Here is a 22,420-nt window from a genome sequence, read left to right on the forward strand (position 1 = left end):
TGCTATGAAGTTTGAGTAGGTAGATGGAAAATATTTCTTGTCGACTATGGGCCCTCCAGTGGCAAATGCCTGAGCTGATTTACTGTCTCCATATCCTTCTAATGAATATAATATCTATATGGTTGTAAACAACTTAGAATAGGAAAACTTTAATTAGAGAAAAATCGTGTACTTCGATTTTGCTTCTGTATATTGCGTATTTGATTGGAACCTGTACACTATCCTACTTATATCGTTCCTACTTCATTTTAACGTATGTTGGAGGTATATGCCAAATGTATTCAAGCTTTAGGAGAGTGCGGACAGTTTCATGGGTTTGTCAACGTGTCACGGGCCGCTTAAGTGATTTATAATTGTGCCGAGGTTAAGTGATCTAGAAATGTGCCGCGGGCAGATTGGAATTCCGTCACGTGCCACTCAAGCAGGGCCAGAATCGGAAACAAAAACTTATTCTGTCGCCCGGGGCCGGTACCCATTTCGGAACCCCCATCGCAACATAATTTTGAACGGAAAAAGAGTGAACTCAGCGCCCAAGGCATCAGACTCCTCCCACCCCCCTAGTTGCAGTCTTGCACTCAAGTGATTTTTAAACACACCGCATCACAGAGATCTTATAATGTGCCACAGGCCGCTTGAGTGATCTGAAACTGTGCCGCGGGTAACTTGAAGGATGAGGAACTGCATCTCGGGCAGCAAGTGTTCTGGTACTTTGTCACCGGTCACTCAAGTTATATGTAAATATGCCACGGGTCCATCAGGTGATGTGGAAAAAACGAGTTGAGAAAAAACTCATAGTTTAAAAAAATTTATTGTAGATGGCAGCATTACACACAACAAGCATTACACAGAAACAAACTTCACGAAAGGTTCACTATACATATTCCAACATGCACCAATTCGCCAGAAGTTCCGCAGAGGAATATGGACGACGTGCCTGTCTGGTTTAGTAGTAGTAGTAGCACTGGTCACTTGATTGCTCTGGAACTGTGCCACGGGTATGCATGCTGCAGGTCCTTCAAGTGTTTTGGAAATCAGTGGCGTCGGAGCCGTGGGTGCATAGATCCCCGAGAACCCCCAAAATTGATCAAGAAATTAAAATTTCCGATATAAAACTAAAGACGAGCACCGACAGTTTCGAAACACTTCCGACGCCCCTGCTGGAAATGTGCCGTTGTTCACTCAAGTGTGTGTGATCTGTAAATTTGACACTTAGTTCATTTTTACAAAATTAAGTTTGAGGTCGCAGGCGATTCCGAGGGCCACATTTAGCTCGTGAGCCACGTGTTAAGCATTTATGGTATATGCTATGTTGCTCCATGCCGATCAGCAACAGATCATCATCATTGTACTTAAAAGCTTTCGGAAAATCGTGGTTTCATTCTCTTAAAGAGTATAAAAAACCAAACTGAAGTGTACTTTGCGGAGAAAGAGGGAAAACGAAGCCATGATTAGAGAGAAAAAGAATAAGGACAGGTGCTACATTGTCTTGGAAAGTCATTTGCTCCTTAAAGAGAGCAACATAGAGAGCAAAGAGAGGGATGTTGTAACAAAATAAATCCCTCGCTAGTTAAATCCCTGATATCTCTCTCCCTCTTTCGAAAACTAAACCCAGATCCAGTTTCCCCCATCAGCACTTCTCTTCGGGCAACATTAAGAGTTTGGATATTACGAGAAAAGGAGGATTAAACCCGACTTTAAGGCGTAATACCGCAGTTAGTGGATAGTTTAGAAGTGGGTAGACGTTTAGTTCGCGTTTTTCGAGACACGCAGAAATTCATCGGTAGGATTTGATGAGCTTTACCAGCAACACATCAACTGATTGAGTATGTGTGTGTGTGTGTGTGTGTGTATACTACACTGTATACACAATATTTGTTTCTTTCCTCATTTCAGGAAATCTGTTGCTCGTTTTATAGGTGATATCATCACTTCTCTCCTCGTCTTCGTGGTAAATTAAACCCTAGCTGAGAATGTGCCGGATGATGACGACTCCAGGGGATTTTCTGTACGGAACATCCTCGGCGCGTTTAATACTATATGCAAGATACTTAAACTACTCTGTGTATGAAAAGTTTTAACTTTCCCATTTTTTTTTCCTTTACTGTTTGTGAAGTCTGAACGATGTGTCCTTCTCCGTTAATCATTCTCTTGGTAAATGGGTTTGAAAAAGCTGCGTGAATTTGGCTCGTATAATCAATCGTAAGCATCAATTTCTATGATACAGCATATAGTTTCTTTCACAAAAAATAAAATATGATCACGAGTTCCTTTGAAATACAGGGCGTCCTATAAATTCGTAGTTTAAGAATGTATAAAAAATTGAAGGAATTGGTTTATTTGAATTAAGAGTTTGCGTAAAAGTAATGCTCATGAAGAGGGATATTTTTTTTTTGCAGAAAAAAAATTCAGCATTCGCTAAAACATTTTCTGTCTAATTTCTGCTTTGTGTTCTGAAATACATTTCGCAGATCTCCCCTCCCCTATTCCCAAAGTCACTAGGGATTTTATTTTAACAGAATCAAATTTTCAATTAATTTGCATTTTTTTAAATTATTTTTCTAATACCGATTTGAAATTCATCCTTTCTATTGCTATAGCGCACCAAAATATATTTTAGAATATAACATATTAATAATATATGAGTTTTTTGTGAATTTAATTTACATATAATAAACTGAACTAGCTATAATACCAGGTGCTAGCCGGTTTTCTTCGATTACTGGGAGGATTGAAAAAGTGACATACCATTATAGAGGAATAAACTGTTATACATAATACTGGTAGGATAAAACATGTGACAAACCGTTGTAAAATCATATACATGTCTGAAAAAACATTGTTAGCCATTTCGGGCACTTGCCTAGCTCTGAAGAACTCTTCAAGTAGCCTATCGTTCAATTCGGGTCCTGTTCAGTGTGTATGAAAATTGGGCGATAATCGGTATAAAATTGTAGGTTTTTGTGAAGAACATACACACACAACAAAAAGTATTTTATATATATTATAGATTTTGCGTTAAATGAATACGAGTATGCACTGATCGATGTACGAATTTTCATTAAATTATTACGAGGTAAATTCCTTTTGAAAAAACAGAGAGGCGAAAATTTTACCAATCGACAATTCAATATTGGGGCCTATAAATTTTTTTTTTAATATAAATTTTTGTTTCAATGAATATTTTTGAGATTTTCAACTAATCATAACAAAATGTGTTGTGTTCCACTTGTTGATATTTTCGAATACTCTCTCTCTCTCTCTCTCTAATCAAAGTTTGAAAAATTAATAATAGAAATTTTATTCTTTTCGGACACTATTGATAGAACACCCAATATAATTCTTGTACTAATTTCTACTCTTATCCACTCCACGAATTTCTCAAGGATAGATACTCAGAATCAATTATACCCTGTATAATACTCATTATACAGGCTGGGCGACATTTTAAAAATTAATGACAAAGTAACCAATTGACGTTCAAAAAATGCGGCTTGCATCAAAATGTTTAACATTTCGTAGAAATTTTTAATTTATGAGCAATTAAAAATTCAACTCAACTTCACACTCACAAATGGAGATGTATCCTAAAAAACTCTACCATAGCACATAAAATGAGACAAGTAGTGCATAATTAATTTTTATTGCGCTTTGCGTTAGAAAAACTACCACATTTCAGTACGAGCACCATTTCACTCGTTTAGATGTAGTCCCAGGACCTATTGCACACACACATAAGCACTGAGCAAATGTGAATTTTCGGGGGTCCCTTGTATGTAGTCTTCTTTAGGGCAGAGGCGTATATAGGGAAAGAGGGCTTGAGGGATGTTCCTAAAATACAAAAATTCAGCCAATTTTGTGGCCCTGAAAATTCGTTAACCCTGGGCACGTGCGCCGTTTGCCCATGCGTACAGTTTGAGGTAGAAAGAGTGGTAGAGTGAACTCATATTGAAATATGGTAGTTTTTCATGCAACGCAAATCGTGTGACATTAATTATGCACTATTTGTGTCGATTTTTATGTGCTATGTCGAATTTTTCATTATATAGAGCTATCTGTGAGTGCAATTTCATGATAATAATTTTTTACTTTTTTACGTCAGTTGGTTGATTTGTTATTAATTTTAAAAATTTTCCAATATAGAGGACTTTTCACTTACCCCGAATACAATAACTAGAAATATTCCGTAACGATTTCCATGTTAGAATTTCGATTCTGCAAGTATGTTACAGCATAAGTTTTGAGGATGAAAATGAAAAATTTTCTTGTTTTGTTTTCCTCATATAAAATGCCCACTGAAAATGAACGAAACTGAAAAATTTTCAGTATAATATTTTATACTGAATTTTTATACTAATTTTATACTGCATTTATACTTGAACTCAGTAAGAAATGGCTACCTGATGAACGAAAACATCTGCGCCACCGTCCACAGGTGTAATGAATCCCCATCCTTTGGCGACGTTGAACCATTTGCATCTACCGACCCTCCTGAGGCCCGATTCCGACCCGCTGTCACCTGAAAAAGACGGTACGTATTAAATTGTGGTTTTCTTCTTGTATTTGAAAGCATCATTATCGCGTCAATTACTAAAGAAATTATTACTGAAATGTTCCAAGATGTTTAACTTCATTTCAAAAAAATATTTTCAAGATTCATCTACACAGATGTAACAGCATTTCATGCATGAAATACGTCCTACCACTGCATATGCATAGGGGAAACTAAATAGACTTTATCAATGTAAACAAGAAATTACATTGATGGAAAATAAATAATAATAATAATAAATAAATAAAATCGGTCATCAAATTAGAAAACGATAAAATTTCCGATTTTACATATAAAATAAACATGCATATGATGCCATAGTTGGTAATTGTACAGTAGTGAATAGAACCTCTCTTAGGGAATAGAACGCTAAAATGCTGAATTTACAGAATTGATGAAAGAAATAAGTTCAAAATAAATCAATATTCCATTTAATAAAAGAAATAATTCTGAAATTGATAATGGCGATGATTTCGAAATCAATAAAAGAAATAATTTCAAATTCAATCAGCTTTAGACTTAATGGGAGAAATAATTTCAGAATTGATCAAATAATTAGTTTCTCAGGGTAAATGAAAGTTAATTTACTAATAAAAGAAAGAAAGACGTTCATCAAGATAGAAATAGTTCTTTCAAATAACTCTCAGAATTGATGGAAGACATATTTGCAGGATATATTAAAGAAGTGAATCATATATTTTAGAACTAGTAAAAAAATAATTCCGAAATCAATCTGCTTCAAATTAGTTAATGAAATGAATCAATGAAAAAATAATTTTAGAATTATTAATGGAAGAAATGATTTCGAAATCCAGCTGTTTTAAATTAATCAATGGGGAAAAAAAGAATTAATGGAATGAATAATTTTTCAGAATTAATGGAAGAAATAATTTCAGAATTAATTGGAAGAAATAATTTCAGAATTAATGGAAGAAATAATTTCAGAATTAATTGGAAGAAATAATTTCAGAATTAATGGAAGAAATAATTTCAGAATTAATTGGAAGAAATAATTTCAGAATTAATTGGAAGAAATAATTTCAGAATCAATTTTTGCACAATTAATGGAAGAAATAATTTCAGAATCAATTTTTGCACAGTTAATGGAAGAAATAATTTCAGAATCAATTTTTGCACAATTAATGGAAGAAATAATTTCAGAATTAATTGGAAGAAATAATTTCAGAATTAATTGGAAGAAATAATTTCAGAATTAATGGAAGAAATAATTTCAGAATCAATTTTTGCACAATTAATATAACAAATAATTACAAAATCAATCTTCTTTCAAATTAATTAATGAAATGAATCAATGAAAAAATAATTTCAGAATCATTAATGGAAGAAGTAATTTCAGAATTATTAATGGAAGAAGTAATTTCATAAGCATTAATGGAAGAAGTAATTTCATAAGCATTAATGGAAGAAGTAATTTCATAAGCACTAATGGAAGAAGTAATTTCATAATTATTAATGGAAGAAGTAATTTCACAATTATTAATGGAAGAAGTTATTTCAGAATTATTAATGTAAGAAATGATTTCGAAATCCAGCTGTTTTAAATTAATCAATGGGGGAAAAAAGAATTAATGGAATGAATAATTTTTCAGAATTATTAATGAAAGAAATTTCACAATTATTAATGGAAGAAGTAATTTCACAATTATTAATGGAATAATTAATTTCAGAATTATTAATGGAAAAAATGATTTCGAAATCCAGCTGTTTTAAATTAAGCAATGGGGGAAAAAAAGAATTAATGGAATGAATAGTTTTTCAGAATTAATGGAAGAAATAATTTCAGAATCAATTTTTGCTCAATTAATATAACAAATTATTACAAAATCAATCTTCTTCTTTCAAATTAATTAATGAAACGAATCAATGAAAAAATAATTTCAGAATAATTAATGGAAGAAGTAATTTCAGAATTATTAATGAAAGAAATTTCATAATTATTAATGGAAGAAGTAATTTCAGAATTAATGGAAGAAATAATTTCAGAATCAGTTTTTGCACAATTAATATAACAAATAATTTCAAATTCAATGTGCTTCAAATTAATTAATGAAATGAACCAATGAAAAAAAATATATTTAGAATTAAAGAGCAGGGTGTAAAAGTTTTTCGTTGTGATAATGGCATTGGTGCAGTTGTTTCACCTCAGTTACGAATAACCGGCTTGACCCTTTAAACAGTTCTTAAAATTTTCCTGATTCGCATCATAACTGCCACATTTGAAATTGCGAAACCTTCACAAAAATTGCCACCTATTTTCAAGAAGAATTTTTTTTTTTGGCGCTTGCAAGCTGATAACTGCTTTACCCCAACAAGAAAGTTGACTCCGTCCATCACTTTTATCTCCCCTCACCCTGCCATGACGTGTGTGGCTTTCTAGGAAGAGAAATACTTTTTTTTTGGAATTTTTTTTTATTATTCATACTGAGCGTATTATTTCTATACACTGCTGAAATAAAGGGGGGGGGGAAACACACACAGACTCTTCTTCTCGCGCCTTCTCTTATTTAACCTTTAACAAGAGCTGACTCCGTCGACTGGCAGTTGATTGAAGTAAGGGGAAGAGATGGGAAACGTGTTTTACTATAAGAACAGCTTCAAGGCGTTTTTTGAAGCCGAGATATTACGGGGTGGCTGAAATAAAGCAGATCAAGTTTGACGAGATATCTCGGGGTTGCCGCTGAAAGAATTATGCTTTACGTGCTTTTCGGACACAGAAGAGACTGAAGAAAAGCTCAGGTTCAAATTACTTCTGCAGGAATTTGTCACCGTGCTCTCTGTTGACAAAAATTTGAACTATTTCATCTGTACCAAAAATAAAATTTTCGCAAACCGCATTCAAATGCATTAATTCCTTCAATTTTAACGAAACTATTTACGAATTTATTACCCGGTATATGCATACACACTCAATAAGTTCCGATTCGTTAGAAATTCAGTACATAGGAATGTGGACGAGGTGCATGTGCGATCAAATTGTATTAGCATCGTCATGTCGTTACTAGCAAATAAATAATCTCGCGAGAGAATGTTCAATTTTTCATAAGAAGATCACAGGCATATAGGGTATTATTAATATCAATTAAAATTACTACTAGCGCCGACAACAACCCAGGCCTATCGCTTGGACGATTTACTACCTGTTACCCCCGAACGGGTGGGTTGAAGCGTAAGTGTCGTTCTTTCCACCAGGAAGAACACCTGTGCCATCGTTGCGGATCGTAGGCTAAGAAACGCTACTACGTAAGGGTGGTCATAAAATAACTTTGCCGATATACGAACCCCTGACGGTCACAAATATCTACGATATAGATACTGCTATAGAGAATGAGAAAATATACAAAATCCTAGCGCTCTCTCTCTCGGTTACGGTAGCAGCAACAATGTTTCGAAATATTTAAATAGCAACACTTACTGTTATTCAGTGCTAAAAGTGATCGGGAGCAGTAAAAAAAACCCCGAATGACGTTAGAACGGTACCTTTAGCACTAAAAACGCCGACGCAGGGCGCAGAAAAAGAAGGATCTCAGCAAAGGGTTGGTGCGCTAACCTTTCGGTGTGTGTGTGTGGGGGGGGGGGAAGACTTGCGGCTGCAGTAGTGTGATGTGCATTGGTTGATTCCACGTGTTACTTTGTCGGCGTCAAACACCAGCTTTTATCATGCCACAGGTACCATTCCAACGCACGCCATTAATGCTTTCTTTACTGCGCTGATCATAAAATTGAGTGTTGCCGTTTGAAATTTTCGAAATTTTGCTGTTTTAAATCCTCACTGCGGGAGAGAGCGGGTTTTTTGTTTTTCTTCTCATTCCCGAGCGCATACTCTGAAACACCTATACTATCTCGAATTTCCATTCGCATTCGTTGATTTTTGCTGCAGCTGCGGGAATTAAGGGGTGGGGGGGGGTGAGGGGGGGGAGGGCGCTCGTATATTGGAAACGTTAAATTTATAGAAACCCTGTTCAACTACAGGTATTTGTACCCTCAGTGTGAAAGAAATGAGAGTATTTGGAAAAAAAGTTCCACAGATGTAATAATTTTGTTTTTCGTTTTCTTTATTTACTTTTTTTGGGTACCTAGACACGTATCCTGGTCCTTGGCGCGTATTTCTCGATGGCAACGGGATACTTGGGATGCACGCGATCGCAGAATTCCATCGTTTCATAAAATATGTATTTCGCGACCTTGTCGTGTCGAATACACTCTGGCTTTTTCTTATCCGCGAGTAACCTGAATCGTCCTTCCTGGGTGGTGTAAAACTTGGCGTTCTTCGCGTCGTAGTCAGGCACAACTTTCGGAGTTTTACCATCACGGCCCGTCTGAACTCGACTCTTCTGGGATCGATCGATACACGTCAGGGGCAGGGACAAGTTCTTGTAACCATCCTTACCGGGACCGTACCAAGGTCTGTAATTCACGGGTGGTACGAATTCTTCTCCCTTGTCCTCCTGTTCGTCTTCAGCGGGTTTGGAATCGACGGATAGTCCAGCGAGATACGTGTCGATGACCTCCTTGTGTCCGTATTTTGGCTTGACGAGTCTGAAAACCCGTCTCTGTTCAGGTTTTGGCGTTTCATCGGGCGGGTCATCCTCGAGCGCCTCGTCCCAGTCCACAGCGTCGGACCTGAAGCTCTTGTCGTACTTGGCGTGCCATTCGCGGCGTATCTTGTTCTCGTTGTTTATTAATTCTGTCCAATACTTCAGGAAATCTATTCCCTGGGGGATATTCCTGTCGTGTAGGTAAAGTGCCATCGCAGTTCTATGTTTTATTTTCAGCCGTACGAATTAAGGTTGACAAGACAAAGAGGACGTGAGAAACATCGGACGATGGTCACTGAACGGATAAGAAAAATTTATATCAAGTCATTTAAGGGATAATTTCTGAAATCCTAGCTGTGTATATCTGAACTTCAAACTCGTACAATTTCTTTCTATCATTGTTAGCTTAACAGACTCTCATTTTTGTTGCGAATCCTTAACAGTTTGGCTACGTGCTCTGTGCGACACGTCGTCATGCTTTGAGAGACAAAACCCTTTTCCACTCTTCTAGTCATTCATATGATTGTCTGTTTTGGTCAACACATACTGGCACACTGTTTTGGTCAGGCGCATGTTTGCACAAGCTCTAGGTCACTCTTTTGGTCACTTACTAACATGGGTTTCTTGCTATATAAAAGAGACAAAGGCTACTAAAGATTATCCAATTCATCGATGGCAATCAAGAACAGGTGAGCCCTGCAAAAACAATCCATAGGAAGATTCCTCCATTGCAAAGAATTCCAACAGCTACAATGTCTGACTCCGATTCAGACCTATTAATGGCTGAAGAAGATGGACAATGAAGTTAGAAGATTGCCGTTGTCGTCAAATATTGTATAGTGTGTGTCTCAATGAAAAATATGATTGCTTTGCTTTATAACCATATATAGTGCATTTAACAAATTTCTTCCACAGGTACATGGGGTAATTGTGGTACCATCTATAGGCGCTGTCTCCCACGTTTTCTGATAATATCTATACATATTCATGCGTATACAAATGAAAAATAAGAACAAAAAGAAATAGAATTTTAGAGATATTATATTTCTTATATTTTGTATTCATGCTTATCTGTGCATATTCATGCCTTTTCTGTGCAAATTTGGTGTTTTTGTGAACATTGTTTTTCCTTTCTCTGTGTTCTTTTTTATTTTAGTGCTTATTTATTCTATTTTAATTGACGGGAGAGAGGGACACGGCTTAGTTTTTACAGCATTGCCGGGTCTTTGATCCACCTGCTTATATCTCTTCATTGAAACAGAGCGGCGGTTCATGTTCTGGTTAGGAGGAGGATTTCTTGCCTTGTAGGTCACTCTTTTGATCATTTACACAAGTGGTTCCCAAAGTGGGCAATATCGACCCCTAGGGGGCGATGGAATGGTCCAAGGGGGTGGTAGAAGCTATGAGTTTAGTATAGCATCCTATAAGTTCGCTTGAGGGGGGGGGGGCGATGGGAATAGACATTTTCTAAAGAGGGGGGGGGGCATGGAACAAAAAGTTTGGGTGACTATGATTTACACGTTTACACACACACTCTCTAGGATATTCTTTTAGTCATTCACATGATTGCTCACCCTCTAAGTCACTTTTTTGCTCACTCACGTGCTACCAAACTCTCTAGTTAATGCTCGTGTGAATTTTTTGATATTTCATCCTAAATTTTGTCTATAAAACGCTGTCATTCAAAAAATATAGGATAAATTCATCCCGAATCCCAGGACCAAAGTCTTGTCACACCTCTTCCTTAATGTAGTTAATTTTCAATTTAATTTAAGCAATAAATTTTTTGCATGAATTCATTTCAGTTTTTTGAATTATTTTTCCACCTAACAAGAATAACATCCATTTCATCCATTCTAAACTGGAGATTCACGTTCGCAACGTTCTAGAGAATGAATGAATTGGGTGGAGCATACTATGACAATATCCGGAAATTAGATAGAATGTATTAAAGAGTAAGATCTCAAATAACAACAGACACTATGAAAATACAGTGCCACACTATGTGTTTATGTGATTTGTTTATTAAAAAATAATAATAATAAGATCAGACATTTAAATACCTCACGACACCCTTGACAGGACACAACTCAAGATACTTTAATGACATCTTAAAATGTCGGGGATTATATCATTGTCTTTTTATTGAGTTTTCAATATAATTTTATCCCAAAAATATCTCGTGGTATCCCTGGCTGATAGTATGCCAGCACAATTTGAAAATGATTGCTCTAAATTAGGGGGGGGGGGTGTTTAAAATTTTGTGTTTTCTGGGCCACATCGGAAGAAGGAAAAACCACTCTAGTTTTATTCGAAATACAAACAGAACGAGCTGAACCCTTTTGCTTTCATCTTGGTGTCGAGAGAGCTTAAAATCTTTTCGAATCAGTACCAAAATCTAGCTTTCCTTGGCCGATTAAAGCCCGCGTTCTGACATCCCTCGTCCAGACACTCGTCATCAAACCAAAATATATCCACGTTTATCCATCCTGATCTCTTCAAAATTATTTTTTAGCTGAGTTTGAATTATAAATATTTGTTGCCGAATTTATTAAACTTATCGTTATTTAGTATACATGCTACGGTAGATGTGATGAATCTGTTATTATGCATAATCAACAATCGCCTCGGTAAGTTTGATAAATTCACCACTTCTACCAGCGATTATGCATAATTCCCAAACGTCGTTGGTAAAATTGATAATTACTAAAAAAAATTTTGCGCAATGTAATTTGATAAAATACGATCATAAAATTTCTTAAGCGAAGTTGATTATATCGGGGAACAATCGTAAAATTTGTTTAATAGGAGTACCTTATATCAGGGTCCGAACGCGGACGGACCGCCACCAACGGAATTTGATTATCGAGTCCGGACGTGCCAAGGACGTTATAATATCAATTTAGATTTCAATTCTTAGATCACGATTTATCATAATTATTCCGTTGATTTATACTTCTGTAATTGGACTTGTTATTCTGTTATACAAATTCATATATATATATACATATTTAATAAAATTCCGGATGCACCCATCTTTCGGGAACGCTTTGATATCTCCTTGAGATGGGAAGCGGGGTACGTCCGGTCCTTCAATGTTCAATGTATTAGGATTTGATTTTACACTCACTAAAACTTGTAAAAAAATGAGAGTTATGTTATATCAATGCACGATCATAAAATTCGTTATATGAGAGATCAGTATATCGGGGTGCGATCGTAAAATTTGTTAAATGTATGTTGTAATTATTGAGATCAAATTTGAGAATTCGTCAAATAGGGGTCATTTCAGAAATGCTCGGAAAAATTCGTTAAACCACAGTTCGTTTATATCCGGTTCAGACTCTGGATAATAAATACAGATAAAAATATATCTTATCACGGCAATGGACCGATTTCTCATATTTATCAACGCGAAATGATGATTAAAGTCATGCATAATAACGGTCAAATGCGATAAATTGATAGCGATTTATCAAGTTTACCAACGACGCTTGGATCTCATACATAATCAACGCCGTCTTAACGCATGGGCCCTAGGGCCTCGAAAGAAGATGGGCCTCACAAAAATGAGATTCGATTGAAATTTTCTAGGATTTACCAGGTAGGACCTCCGAAAAAACACTTGGCCCGTGGTACTTTTACGGCGGCCCTGTGCATAATCACCGGTGAAAGTGATAACTTTATGGAAATTCATTTCCTTATTCCTGTTTATCACATTACCGTAACATACATGTCATATGTTTCAATGCCTAATTAAATTGGGAGAAGTGGAAACGTTGAGCGTGAAAAAAACCATTGGCTAGTGATTATTTTCTCAAAGATAAATTTTTCTCCATCTCCATGTCTCACAAACGGGTGTGGTCTATAGAGTTGGAAGTCAAACAAGAGTTTGAAAAACTGTCTTGATACACACAGAAGGGCTTTTTCAAAATACTCCTCCAGTTGAACCTGACAAGGCAAAGAAAAGGAAGAGTGAAAAGAAAAGGAACCTTGTGGGTTTTTAGCCTCAAAAGAAACATTGAAAAGGGATAGCAAGGTTACACTAGGGGGAGAAGATGAAAAATGTATAAAAAAAAAGGTGAATTTTTCGGAAGGCACAGAGAACAGAAAAAAAAGAAAACGTCACTTTCTCTTTCGGAAGATCTCGGAATTTTTTTTTTCGCCCGTCATTGCAAAGAAAAAAGAATCAAGTTGACAGATCCACAGCTGAAAACGATGTGTTTCCTCCCTTGCGTCTCCTGTCGGAAAACCATCAAGAAGTTCTTCTCTCTTCCATACGCGTCATACAATGGACATCACGTCAATAGACCAGTCATCTTGATGTTGTAAACATGTCTTCAGTTTTGAGATGCAAGAATCAGTCAAAATGGACCGAATTTTCGGAATATGCGGAACAAAACCTGATAGATAGATGGATAGAACCGCTCGCAACACCCCGGACTGAAGCAAAAGCAACTTCTACTTCCGTTACCTCCAACAAATGAGGCAGGGTTGTATCGGGAAAATGAAAGTCAGTTTAATATTTTTAGGATAACATAAATACTAGTGATAATTATTTGGGTACCATAAATTTGAAAATTGTAAATTATCGCGGTACAATCTTGAAATGAATCGGAACGCGGTAGGACATATAATGTTCAACCCATGGCCCGCGACCCCAAACCTAAATTTGTAAAAGTGAACTAAGCGGCACATTTCCCAGATCACTTACGTGACCCGCAGCACATTCTCGTGTGACTCGAGTGAAATGGAGTGCATTTGCAGATCACTTCAGTGACCTGCATCACATTTACAGATTATCACTTGAGCACTGTTTCAAATCTCTTAAGTACCCACGGCATATTCTCACTTCAATTAAGTGGTCGACGGCATATATCCAGATCAGTTGAGTGGCCCGCCACACATTTCAGATCACTTCAGTGACTCGCGGCACATTTACAAATCAGTTAAGCACGCCACGGCACATTTCTAGATTACTTTTCATCTACGTCATTTACAGATGTGGCCGGCGAATGCTTCAAACCAATGAAGAGGCCCGCACTCTCTAAAAGGTTGAGCAACTTTGTAATTGGGGGAAAGGTGGGCGTTTCAGGTTTTTTACCCCATCCGTGTGTATACGTTGTCGTGGTCGTATCACTTATAGTATCGGTCTAGTGTGAACCCGGCTTGAGAGTATGCACACAATTTTCTTTTCTTTTTTTTATTGCTGTTGGCAGCAGGGCAAGCAGAAATCGACAACGACCAAGTTCACACACGAGTGTCTTAAGAAATCACTATTATCTATAACATCCTTGGTGATCCCAACTTATAACCTAAAATACGATTCCGTAATAAGTTGAGATCAAAATATCATCTTATAAATGTCAGTATATGTGAGCTACTCGCTGAGTAAGGTGTTGACTGCCCATGTATGATTTTCCCGTTCAGCGCACTTCTGTAGCGTACTAATCTAGTGCATTCGCTCATCATGCAAAAGGATTATGGTTCAATTCCCACGGAGACAGTTGAATTTTCTATTCTGGATTCATCTTCGCACCAGTTAGCTGTTAGAACATACGTATGTATGTATGAAAAGCGGAGAATATCATCTCTTTTTAAATAAATGCTGATAGCCGTTGAAGTTTGTTGCTGGTTGAAAGGCTGTGTGAGATCAACTTATAGAGCCTCATGCATGCGTATAGGACAAGATTTACGTTAAGCCTTTTTTAAAGTTCATCATTAATTACAGGAAGATGCTTTCTAGAATGCAATGATTTTTCTAAAGTTGATTAGAAAGAAATTTTTTTACTATCATATTTGTGTGCGAAACAAGTTTAATTGCATCCCTTCTGAATGCAGTACATGCACATATTTTATGGCATATTATCGCCAAGTTCGTATCCTTCAAGCACAAAAATAATTTTGAAATTTTTTTTTTTTTTTAATTCGTCGTAAACTTGAATGGTTTTTTATGGTTAATTTATGTTTGAAATTTACGATGCACTCCGTATTTACAAAACAATGTCCAGCTATTACAGCTGTCTCTGCCGAAAAGCGACAAAACGTTCTTTTTTTTATATTTGATAAAGTGGTCCAGTGGGAGAAGAATCTAAAAAGAAGAAAAGAAAAATAGAGAGAGAAAGAGAAAAAACTGAACTTACAAAAGGGAGGAGACATTTACGACTTTGAAAAATTTCAAGTCGGTGCATAGTTGGCATCAGAACAGTTTTCATGCCAAAATAACATCAGATACGACTTTGTAGCGAAGTGATTGGCGGAGACTGTATTCAAAGAAAGCCAATCATTGTTTCGTGAGTGCACCGACGAATAGTTGATCGTCTTTCCGTTTGGCTGAAGTGTAGGTATGCAAATTAGCTGTCTGGAATGCCGAGATAAAAATATCACCAACGACGCGGCGGTGAGATGACATTAGAGGTGCACGCTTGCCAAAAAAACTCTCCGCGTAACACTTTTCTTTTGCTTTAAAAAATCTCTTTCTACTTATTCTCCTCTTATCTCCCTTCGTCGGAGCGACGACGTAGGTGGCAGCGTATGCAAGTCGGTGTACCTTCACTACCGTTGTACCAATAAGAATTTTTTGACGACACACAAGTAACCAAAACAGTTCCATATCGTTATACACATATTAGAACTGATTTTTTCACAGCGCTAATGAAAGAAAAACTATTTTGAAAATTAGGAAAATGCGAATGTTGCCTAGAAAAGGAATGTTCGCATTCCTAATATAATCGGTCCCGCGCTTAATCAACGATTCCATCCAGCTCACCATGTCCGATTATGCTGGGAACATTTCAATTTATATTTTGCAACGTTAGCATAGGTTTGTATATTGAAAACTGAAGAAGGATCAGTATTAAAATAAAGCTTCTCGAATAAATTAGACATCAAAAAATGTGTGTGAAATGAAAGTTATATTTAATTCCAATGATCAACCTGAATTTTTACTTTTCAATAGTAAAGTTAGTGCCCTCTATTGGCTTACTCGAGAACAAAAATAAAGTAATTAAATTCACGCACATTTAAGGCATTTTGAATACTTGGTAGGTCAGTACCTACCCTCAAATGTATTTAACTTTGTAACGTATTTTTCATTGATTCAATGAAAACATTATGTCTATGTATAGTGGTTGATGTGTATCAAAAGTTCACACGTGAAGCATGTTTTAATGAAACAGTTTTCATTCAATTCAGTGGGGAAAAGTGATTGAAATTATCACATATTAAAAGGGGGGGGGGGATTTTAGTGCTAGAGGATTTTATCCATTTAAGCGGGGTATCCGTTCATCCGATTAGCGGGGCTAAACGGTATTTACATGCCTAAAAAAATTCGAAAAAATTTTTATTTGAGTCGTAATATTTTTAGGAATGGCTTCGCGAGGTATCACTCCAAAGAAGACTACGACTAAACCAGACATGCACCTCGTCCATATTCCTTTGCGGAACTTCTAACAAATTATACATGTTGGAATGTGTGTGCACGTGTTGTGAACCTTACGTGAAGTTTATTATTGTGTAATGCTTGTTACGTGTGTAGAGCTTCCATCAATTTTTCCCAAAAAAAAGTCTAATATACTTCTACTGAGCAATATAATTTTTTTCCTGACAGTACCTAATCTGATTGTGCGTGTTTTAGATAAAAATTTTAAAAATATAGTTTTTTTTCAGGTTATTATATAAAATCAAGACTTCTCCAAACTTTCATACTGAAGACTAATTACCTTCTACGCCAGCCCACTTCTCCAGTGGTTCCTAACCCCTAACCTGTGATCCGTGTGGAGGACTTCACGGTAGCTCCAGGAAAATAAGATAAAACAATAAATTTAGCAACTAAATTAACAAAGAGGTCGAAGAGGCTTTGCCAAAGAAATTGATTCTAAAAAGGGTATAATGGGTAAAACAAAATTGAGAACCTGCTGTACTACTCTATTCTCAGAAAGAAACAGACGCAGTGCCTCCCGCTCCTCTTTAAGCCAACCCACCGGATCCCATATTCCACCTGTAGCTTCTACAATTCCAACGGTATACAGTGGATCCAGCTTATAATGTTTTCCTGTTTAGAGCGTTTTAACTCTCACAACGTTTTTTTCTATGATTTTTTTGTAAAACGTTATAAGTGGGATCCACTGTATTTTATTCGGATCGCAAAACAATTTTAAAATATTCTAGTTGATTTACGCGTTAATATATACTGTGCGACGAGAGAATACTTCGTTATTCTAAAATATTTCATTTAATATAGAACGTGGAGTTACATAAGATAGGTATAAATCAGAATGATAAATATGTAAAAAAAAAACACCCTTTTACACCAACCAAAACTAGTACGATCGTTTTATTTATCGTTTTATCGGTGTTTCTCATTCATATCTGACTCTCGAAGAAATAATCCAACTTTTATACGGACAGCAAGAGTAATATGGCCCGCAAATAAGAAGTGCGCAGCCGTGCACTAGAGGACCCTATATAGATTCTGTTCCAGCAAAGTCAGGCTGGAATAGATTTCGGTAACGGGATAAGTTCGGATGCGGAGTTCTGGCGTTTATATCATGTATAAGTCCCCAATTGGTGTCCGGCGGGAAAAAATCCTACGAGAACTCTTCCGCGGTTTCACGGTATCAAAATTTCATTGACGACTAATTAAGTAATTAACGATGGCTACATATATATATTTATATAGCGGATAAAACTAAATCTCCAACGGAATTTTGTAACGATTAATTATCGTTATGATCAACCGTTAACTATTTATGACAAAATAAAAGTGAAATCGTTCATTAATTAATGATAATTATAACGATTATTTTAAATCCATCGGATTTTTCGAAACGATTAAATATCATTTTTCCGATCGTTTATTAATTGCGACTAGTAGTGATAGTGATAGTACACGTCTTAAGAAACGATACAAGAGAATTGAAATTAAAACGTGATAATATATACGATCAGTAATTATCAGATTAATGATTTTTAAGCGCCAGGAATTAATAAGTTGATGTTTGTTAACCGATTCATTAAAACGGGCATTCACTGTTCGGAGAAAATTAATTAAATAAGTACAGCGGTTAGTTAATTATTAAATTATAATTTAATTATAACTAGTGACTCTTGATTGGGTTGTAGATAATGTCCAATACATGGATTTTAAAGGGATAGAATTAATAGCACTTCCAAGTTTGTGATAATTTGCACTATGAAACGGTTAGTTTGCACTTATACTTTTGCATAGTATAAACAAGCATCCTTGGCTCCGGGATCTCACGGTAATAAAGACTCAAAGATGTAAACACATACATTCGTATTTTCGGTAAAGATCCTTTCATCGATTTTCTAACTTATCCATGCTGAGATAGCTATATATCTTCAAGCTTGTCAAATATATAAATTGAACGAAGATGTACCGTGTACGTATAATGTCCCAACTTCAGTCAATACTTAATTTTTTTCTAGTTCAAGCACAGAAAACCGTCATAGCAACATACAAATACAGCACAACAAAACTATTCGAATATATGCTGTAGTTTCCAGTGAACAATGTCTGGCGTAAGTGCTGAAAATGAGATAATTTTTCCAAAAATAATATAAATTATCTCCGAAATTTCCTTGTTTTATACAGTATTATGATTAAAAATCACACATGGTTTGTAAAAATCACACTGTTTTAATTTAAAAGAAAAAAGCCAAGCACATAATATAGTGAGATGCAATAGGAAATATGAGAAAGTTGGAAAAAACGTAAAACGCACGTAGAGTATTCATTTGTTAAGCATTAGAAATGATTAGGAATAAATAAATTAACACGAAGCAGCACAAGGTCAGAAAATATTGTTTTTCTAAATTAAATATACCACGAATAAATAAGAAGAAAAAATAATTTTATCCAATAAAGGAAAATTTATTTGAAACAGCTTTTTTTAACCACTGTTTCCCAAAGTGGACAATATCGCCCCCGGAAGGCGTGGAAGGGTCTGAGTGGGTGACAGAAGCTTGGGGTTTAGTATAGGATCTTATGGGTTGGCTCTTGAGTTAGGGACGATGTGAAGAAAAACTTTATTGAAGGGAGTGATGGAACAAAAAGTTTAGGAAGCTATGTTTTAAACCATAGTTTCCCAACCGTTTTTTTGACCCAACACCCCTTCTTCAGAAATTTTTTTCTCGCATCACCTCCAACGCAATCTAATACTGTGTTATACCCGTAGCTTCTGCAGCCCCCTGGGACATTCCATCGCCCCCGAGGGGGCGTTAACGCCCCACGTTTTGGGAATCACTGTTTTAAACCCTACTTTTAGAGAATGTTTTTCCAAATGATTTGAATAAAAATATTTACCTGCTCCGTTCATATCTTTAATGCACATCGTCATTCAAAAATGCTCACCAATATTGATGCGGTCTGTCACTGATGATGATCAAAAAAAGTTATAAAAACAAGGAAGCAAAAATATCGCGTGTGTTCAGAAGTCCAGGGAGATTGTTTGTGATTGCCGGACACCGTCCACGTGTGGTCCGTCAACGACCGCTGCTCGCTCACAAAAAAAATAAGTTACCGAGTCAATTGTTGGTTGGTTGGCTGGGAAAGAGAAGCGCACACACATCGACGGAATATACACAACCCACCCACGCCTGCAACAACTCGTATATTAACTCACCCTTCAGAAGTTCCTCGCGTTCCAGCACAGAAAACTCCGGTACACTACTAGTGACACCTGGCGGGAAACTCCGAAAACTACGTGTTCACATTTTTTTTTACTAAAAACATTTTTAGATGATGATGGTATGTGATGGTGATAATGATCTTTATATCACACGCGTACATTGAGGAGACTTTCATTGATTTTGAATTTTCATTAGTTGAAACAATTATTTTTTTTCATTTATTGTGATTTTGCATTTGTTCTGTTATGATTTCTTTCGCTAGTTCTGTCATAACTCCTTTCAGAATTTTCTTAATTTTCATTAGCTATGATTTATTTTGATTATTTATTTGTTATTTATTTTGATTATTTATTTGTTATTTATTTTGATTATTTATTTGTTATTTATTTTGATTATTTATTTGTTATTTATTTTGATTATTTATTTGTTATTTATTTTGATTATTTATTTGTTATTTATTTTGATTATTTATTTTGATTATTCATTTGTTATTTATTTTGATTATTCATTTGTTATTTGTTTTGATTATTTATTTTGATTATTTATTTGTTATTTGTTTTGATTATTTATTTGTTATTTATTTTGATTATTTATTTGTTATTTGTTTTGATTATTTATTTTGATTATTTATTTGTTATTTGTTTTGATTATTTATTTGTTATTTATTTTGATTATTTATTTTGATTATTTATTTGTTATTTATTTTGATTATTTATATATTACTTATTTTAATTTTGATTAATTATGAATTTTAAAAATTATGGAATATATTCTTTATTAATTAAGTAATCCTGAATTTTTCTAAATAATTTTTAATTCCAAAATAATTTTCAAATGATTGTGAAGGCTTTCTTTTTTCTAAAAATAATTGCGAATTTTTAAAAAAATAATTCTGAAGTTATTTTTTCCAATCGTAATATTATTTCATTTATCTAAAATATTATCTTTCTCATTCAGCGAAAATTCTCATTAATTTTTGTTGAGTGTGCGCACATTTGCGTGAAGGTATTTTTCATTGTACATAGTTAAGTACAGTAAAAGAAAAATCTCAGTTCGTATTCAAGAAAATTTTGTAAATGCTCTATAAAAGATCTTAGCTCAAAAAAATTAAATTTCTTTCTCCCAGTGATGTTACGGTATACAGAGACTCTTGGAAAATATTCAAACACTTTTGTTTTTCCAGAACTAGTCTCAAACACCTATGACTTCAAGAAAATTCCAAAACATTTACAAAAAATGTTGAAGGTGAAATTTCAGAATGAAATCACAATAATCGTATATTTTCCAGTTGCATCTTCAGCATCGGATTTTCACAAATTTTATTGGCTATACGTAGGGTTACCATATCCCTTCAAACCTGGATCCTATGCCTCAAGGATCTTCCATTTTCAAGAGTCCTCATCGAGTTAGACAGGGGGGGGGGGGGGGGGGACTTAAATTGTATTAAATTTCATCCCAATTTACCTTGGGGTTTTTAGTCGTGGCCTTCTGCGGATAATGTTTCCCATCTATTTTTTGCCCGTATGTTAACACACGCAATTCTCCCATTTATTTATTTAAATTTCACCGGTCAGTCAACTATTTCTCTCATTTCCGCCGGTCCTTGAAGTTGTTCAACACACACACACACACACACACTTCGTTCTCTACTTCACCAAACACTTACCCTGGCCAACATTAATGACAGTAAATATTGAAATTAATGAGTTGGGTTGTGGAAATGAGGGCGCCATCTACCGGTGGTCGCCTCAAGATCGCTAGGAAAACATCTTATCTATATTCTCCATTGGGTTTTAACCTGGGACAGTGACGGCAACCTTCACGGTGGTAGATGAGCATCTCACCACCACACCACTCGGGCAACTTCGTTCACTGGTCCCAAGTCCAAATGGTTGAAGAACACTTTTTATCGTATACAGGGTGATTCCATGATTTCCCTTGCAGCATGTTAATGGTGAATTGTGGATTCTAGAGGCGTGTACTTCTAATTAGAATAAGTATCCAAATAACGTGTAGAACTCAGGTGCGTCATTCATAATGCAAAGGGTTGTATAGTTATTAAAATAAAAAAATAATAACTTTTTATTCGGACACCCTATGCTCAAAAACCCAATTAGAAAATTGTTACCCTGTCTCTCCTGAGGCAAAAAAATGAAATAAAAATAAATAAAAAAATTCTACGTTTCAAAACGTTTCAAAGTGCAATAAAAGCAGAGATTTTTGAATTCAAAGTCAGAAAAAAGTTGGAAAAGAACAGCAAAAACTAACGGATCAACGCTTCTTTCTCTTGTTTATGCTGTTCTTCCGCAAATTCTCCATTTTTTGAATTCAAATACCTCAGCTAACATTGCACTGAGTAAGGCTACCTCAGGAGAGACAGGGCAACAACATTCTAATTGGGTTTTTGAAGACAGGGTGTCCGTATAAAAAATAACTTTTATATTTTAATAACTGTACATATAGTATGAATGACGTATCTAATAACGCATTAGTAGGATATTTTTTCTAGTTGGAAGTATGCCTGTAGGATCAACAGTTCGGCAGTAAAATTTCATTTTTCTCAATTTCATTAGCTCAAAGAGTTCGTAGATTTTATGGGTCCGTGGCATGGTCCAGAGACTCGGATCCAGAACCCCATGTTAATGAGATCTGATATTATGAT

The 22,420-nt window shown here is 35.5% G+C and overlaps 1 protein-coding gene across 2 annotated transcripts in view; it reads right to left on the minus strand.

The window, feature by feature from the left end:
• Positions 1-22,420, minus strand: part of LOC149076410 (protein lin-28 homolog) — a 180,511-nt gene that overhangs the window by 111,482 nt on the left and 46,609 nt on the right. Inside the window, exons 1-2 of one of the 2 annotated variants that reach the window (XM_089243965.1) lie at positions 19,433-19,732; positions 4,398-4,516 (exon numbers count right to left, since the gene is read on the minus strand). In XM_089243965.1, the coding sequence (XP_089100091.1) occupies positions 4,398-4,516; positions 19,433-19,466 (153 nt within the window). In that variant the 5' untranslated portion in view covers positions 19,467-19,732. Of the gene's footprint in view, positions 1-4,397; positions 4,517-19,432; positions 19,733-22,420 lie in introns of those variants that run through there. The other variant, XM_089243964.1, reaches the window with a different exon arrangement.

Source organism: Pholcus phalangioides, unplaced genomic scaffold (genome assembly GCF_987345545.1).
Source record: "Pholcus phalangioides strain wild (caught in Gottingen) unplaced genomic scaffold, Ppha-v1.0 ptg000015l_1, whole genome shotgun sequence".
NCBI lineage: Eukaryota > Metazoa > Arthropoda > Arachnida > Araneae > Pholcidae > Pholcus > Pholcus phalangioides.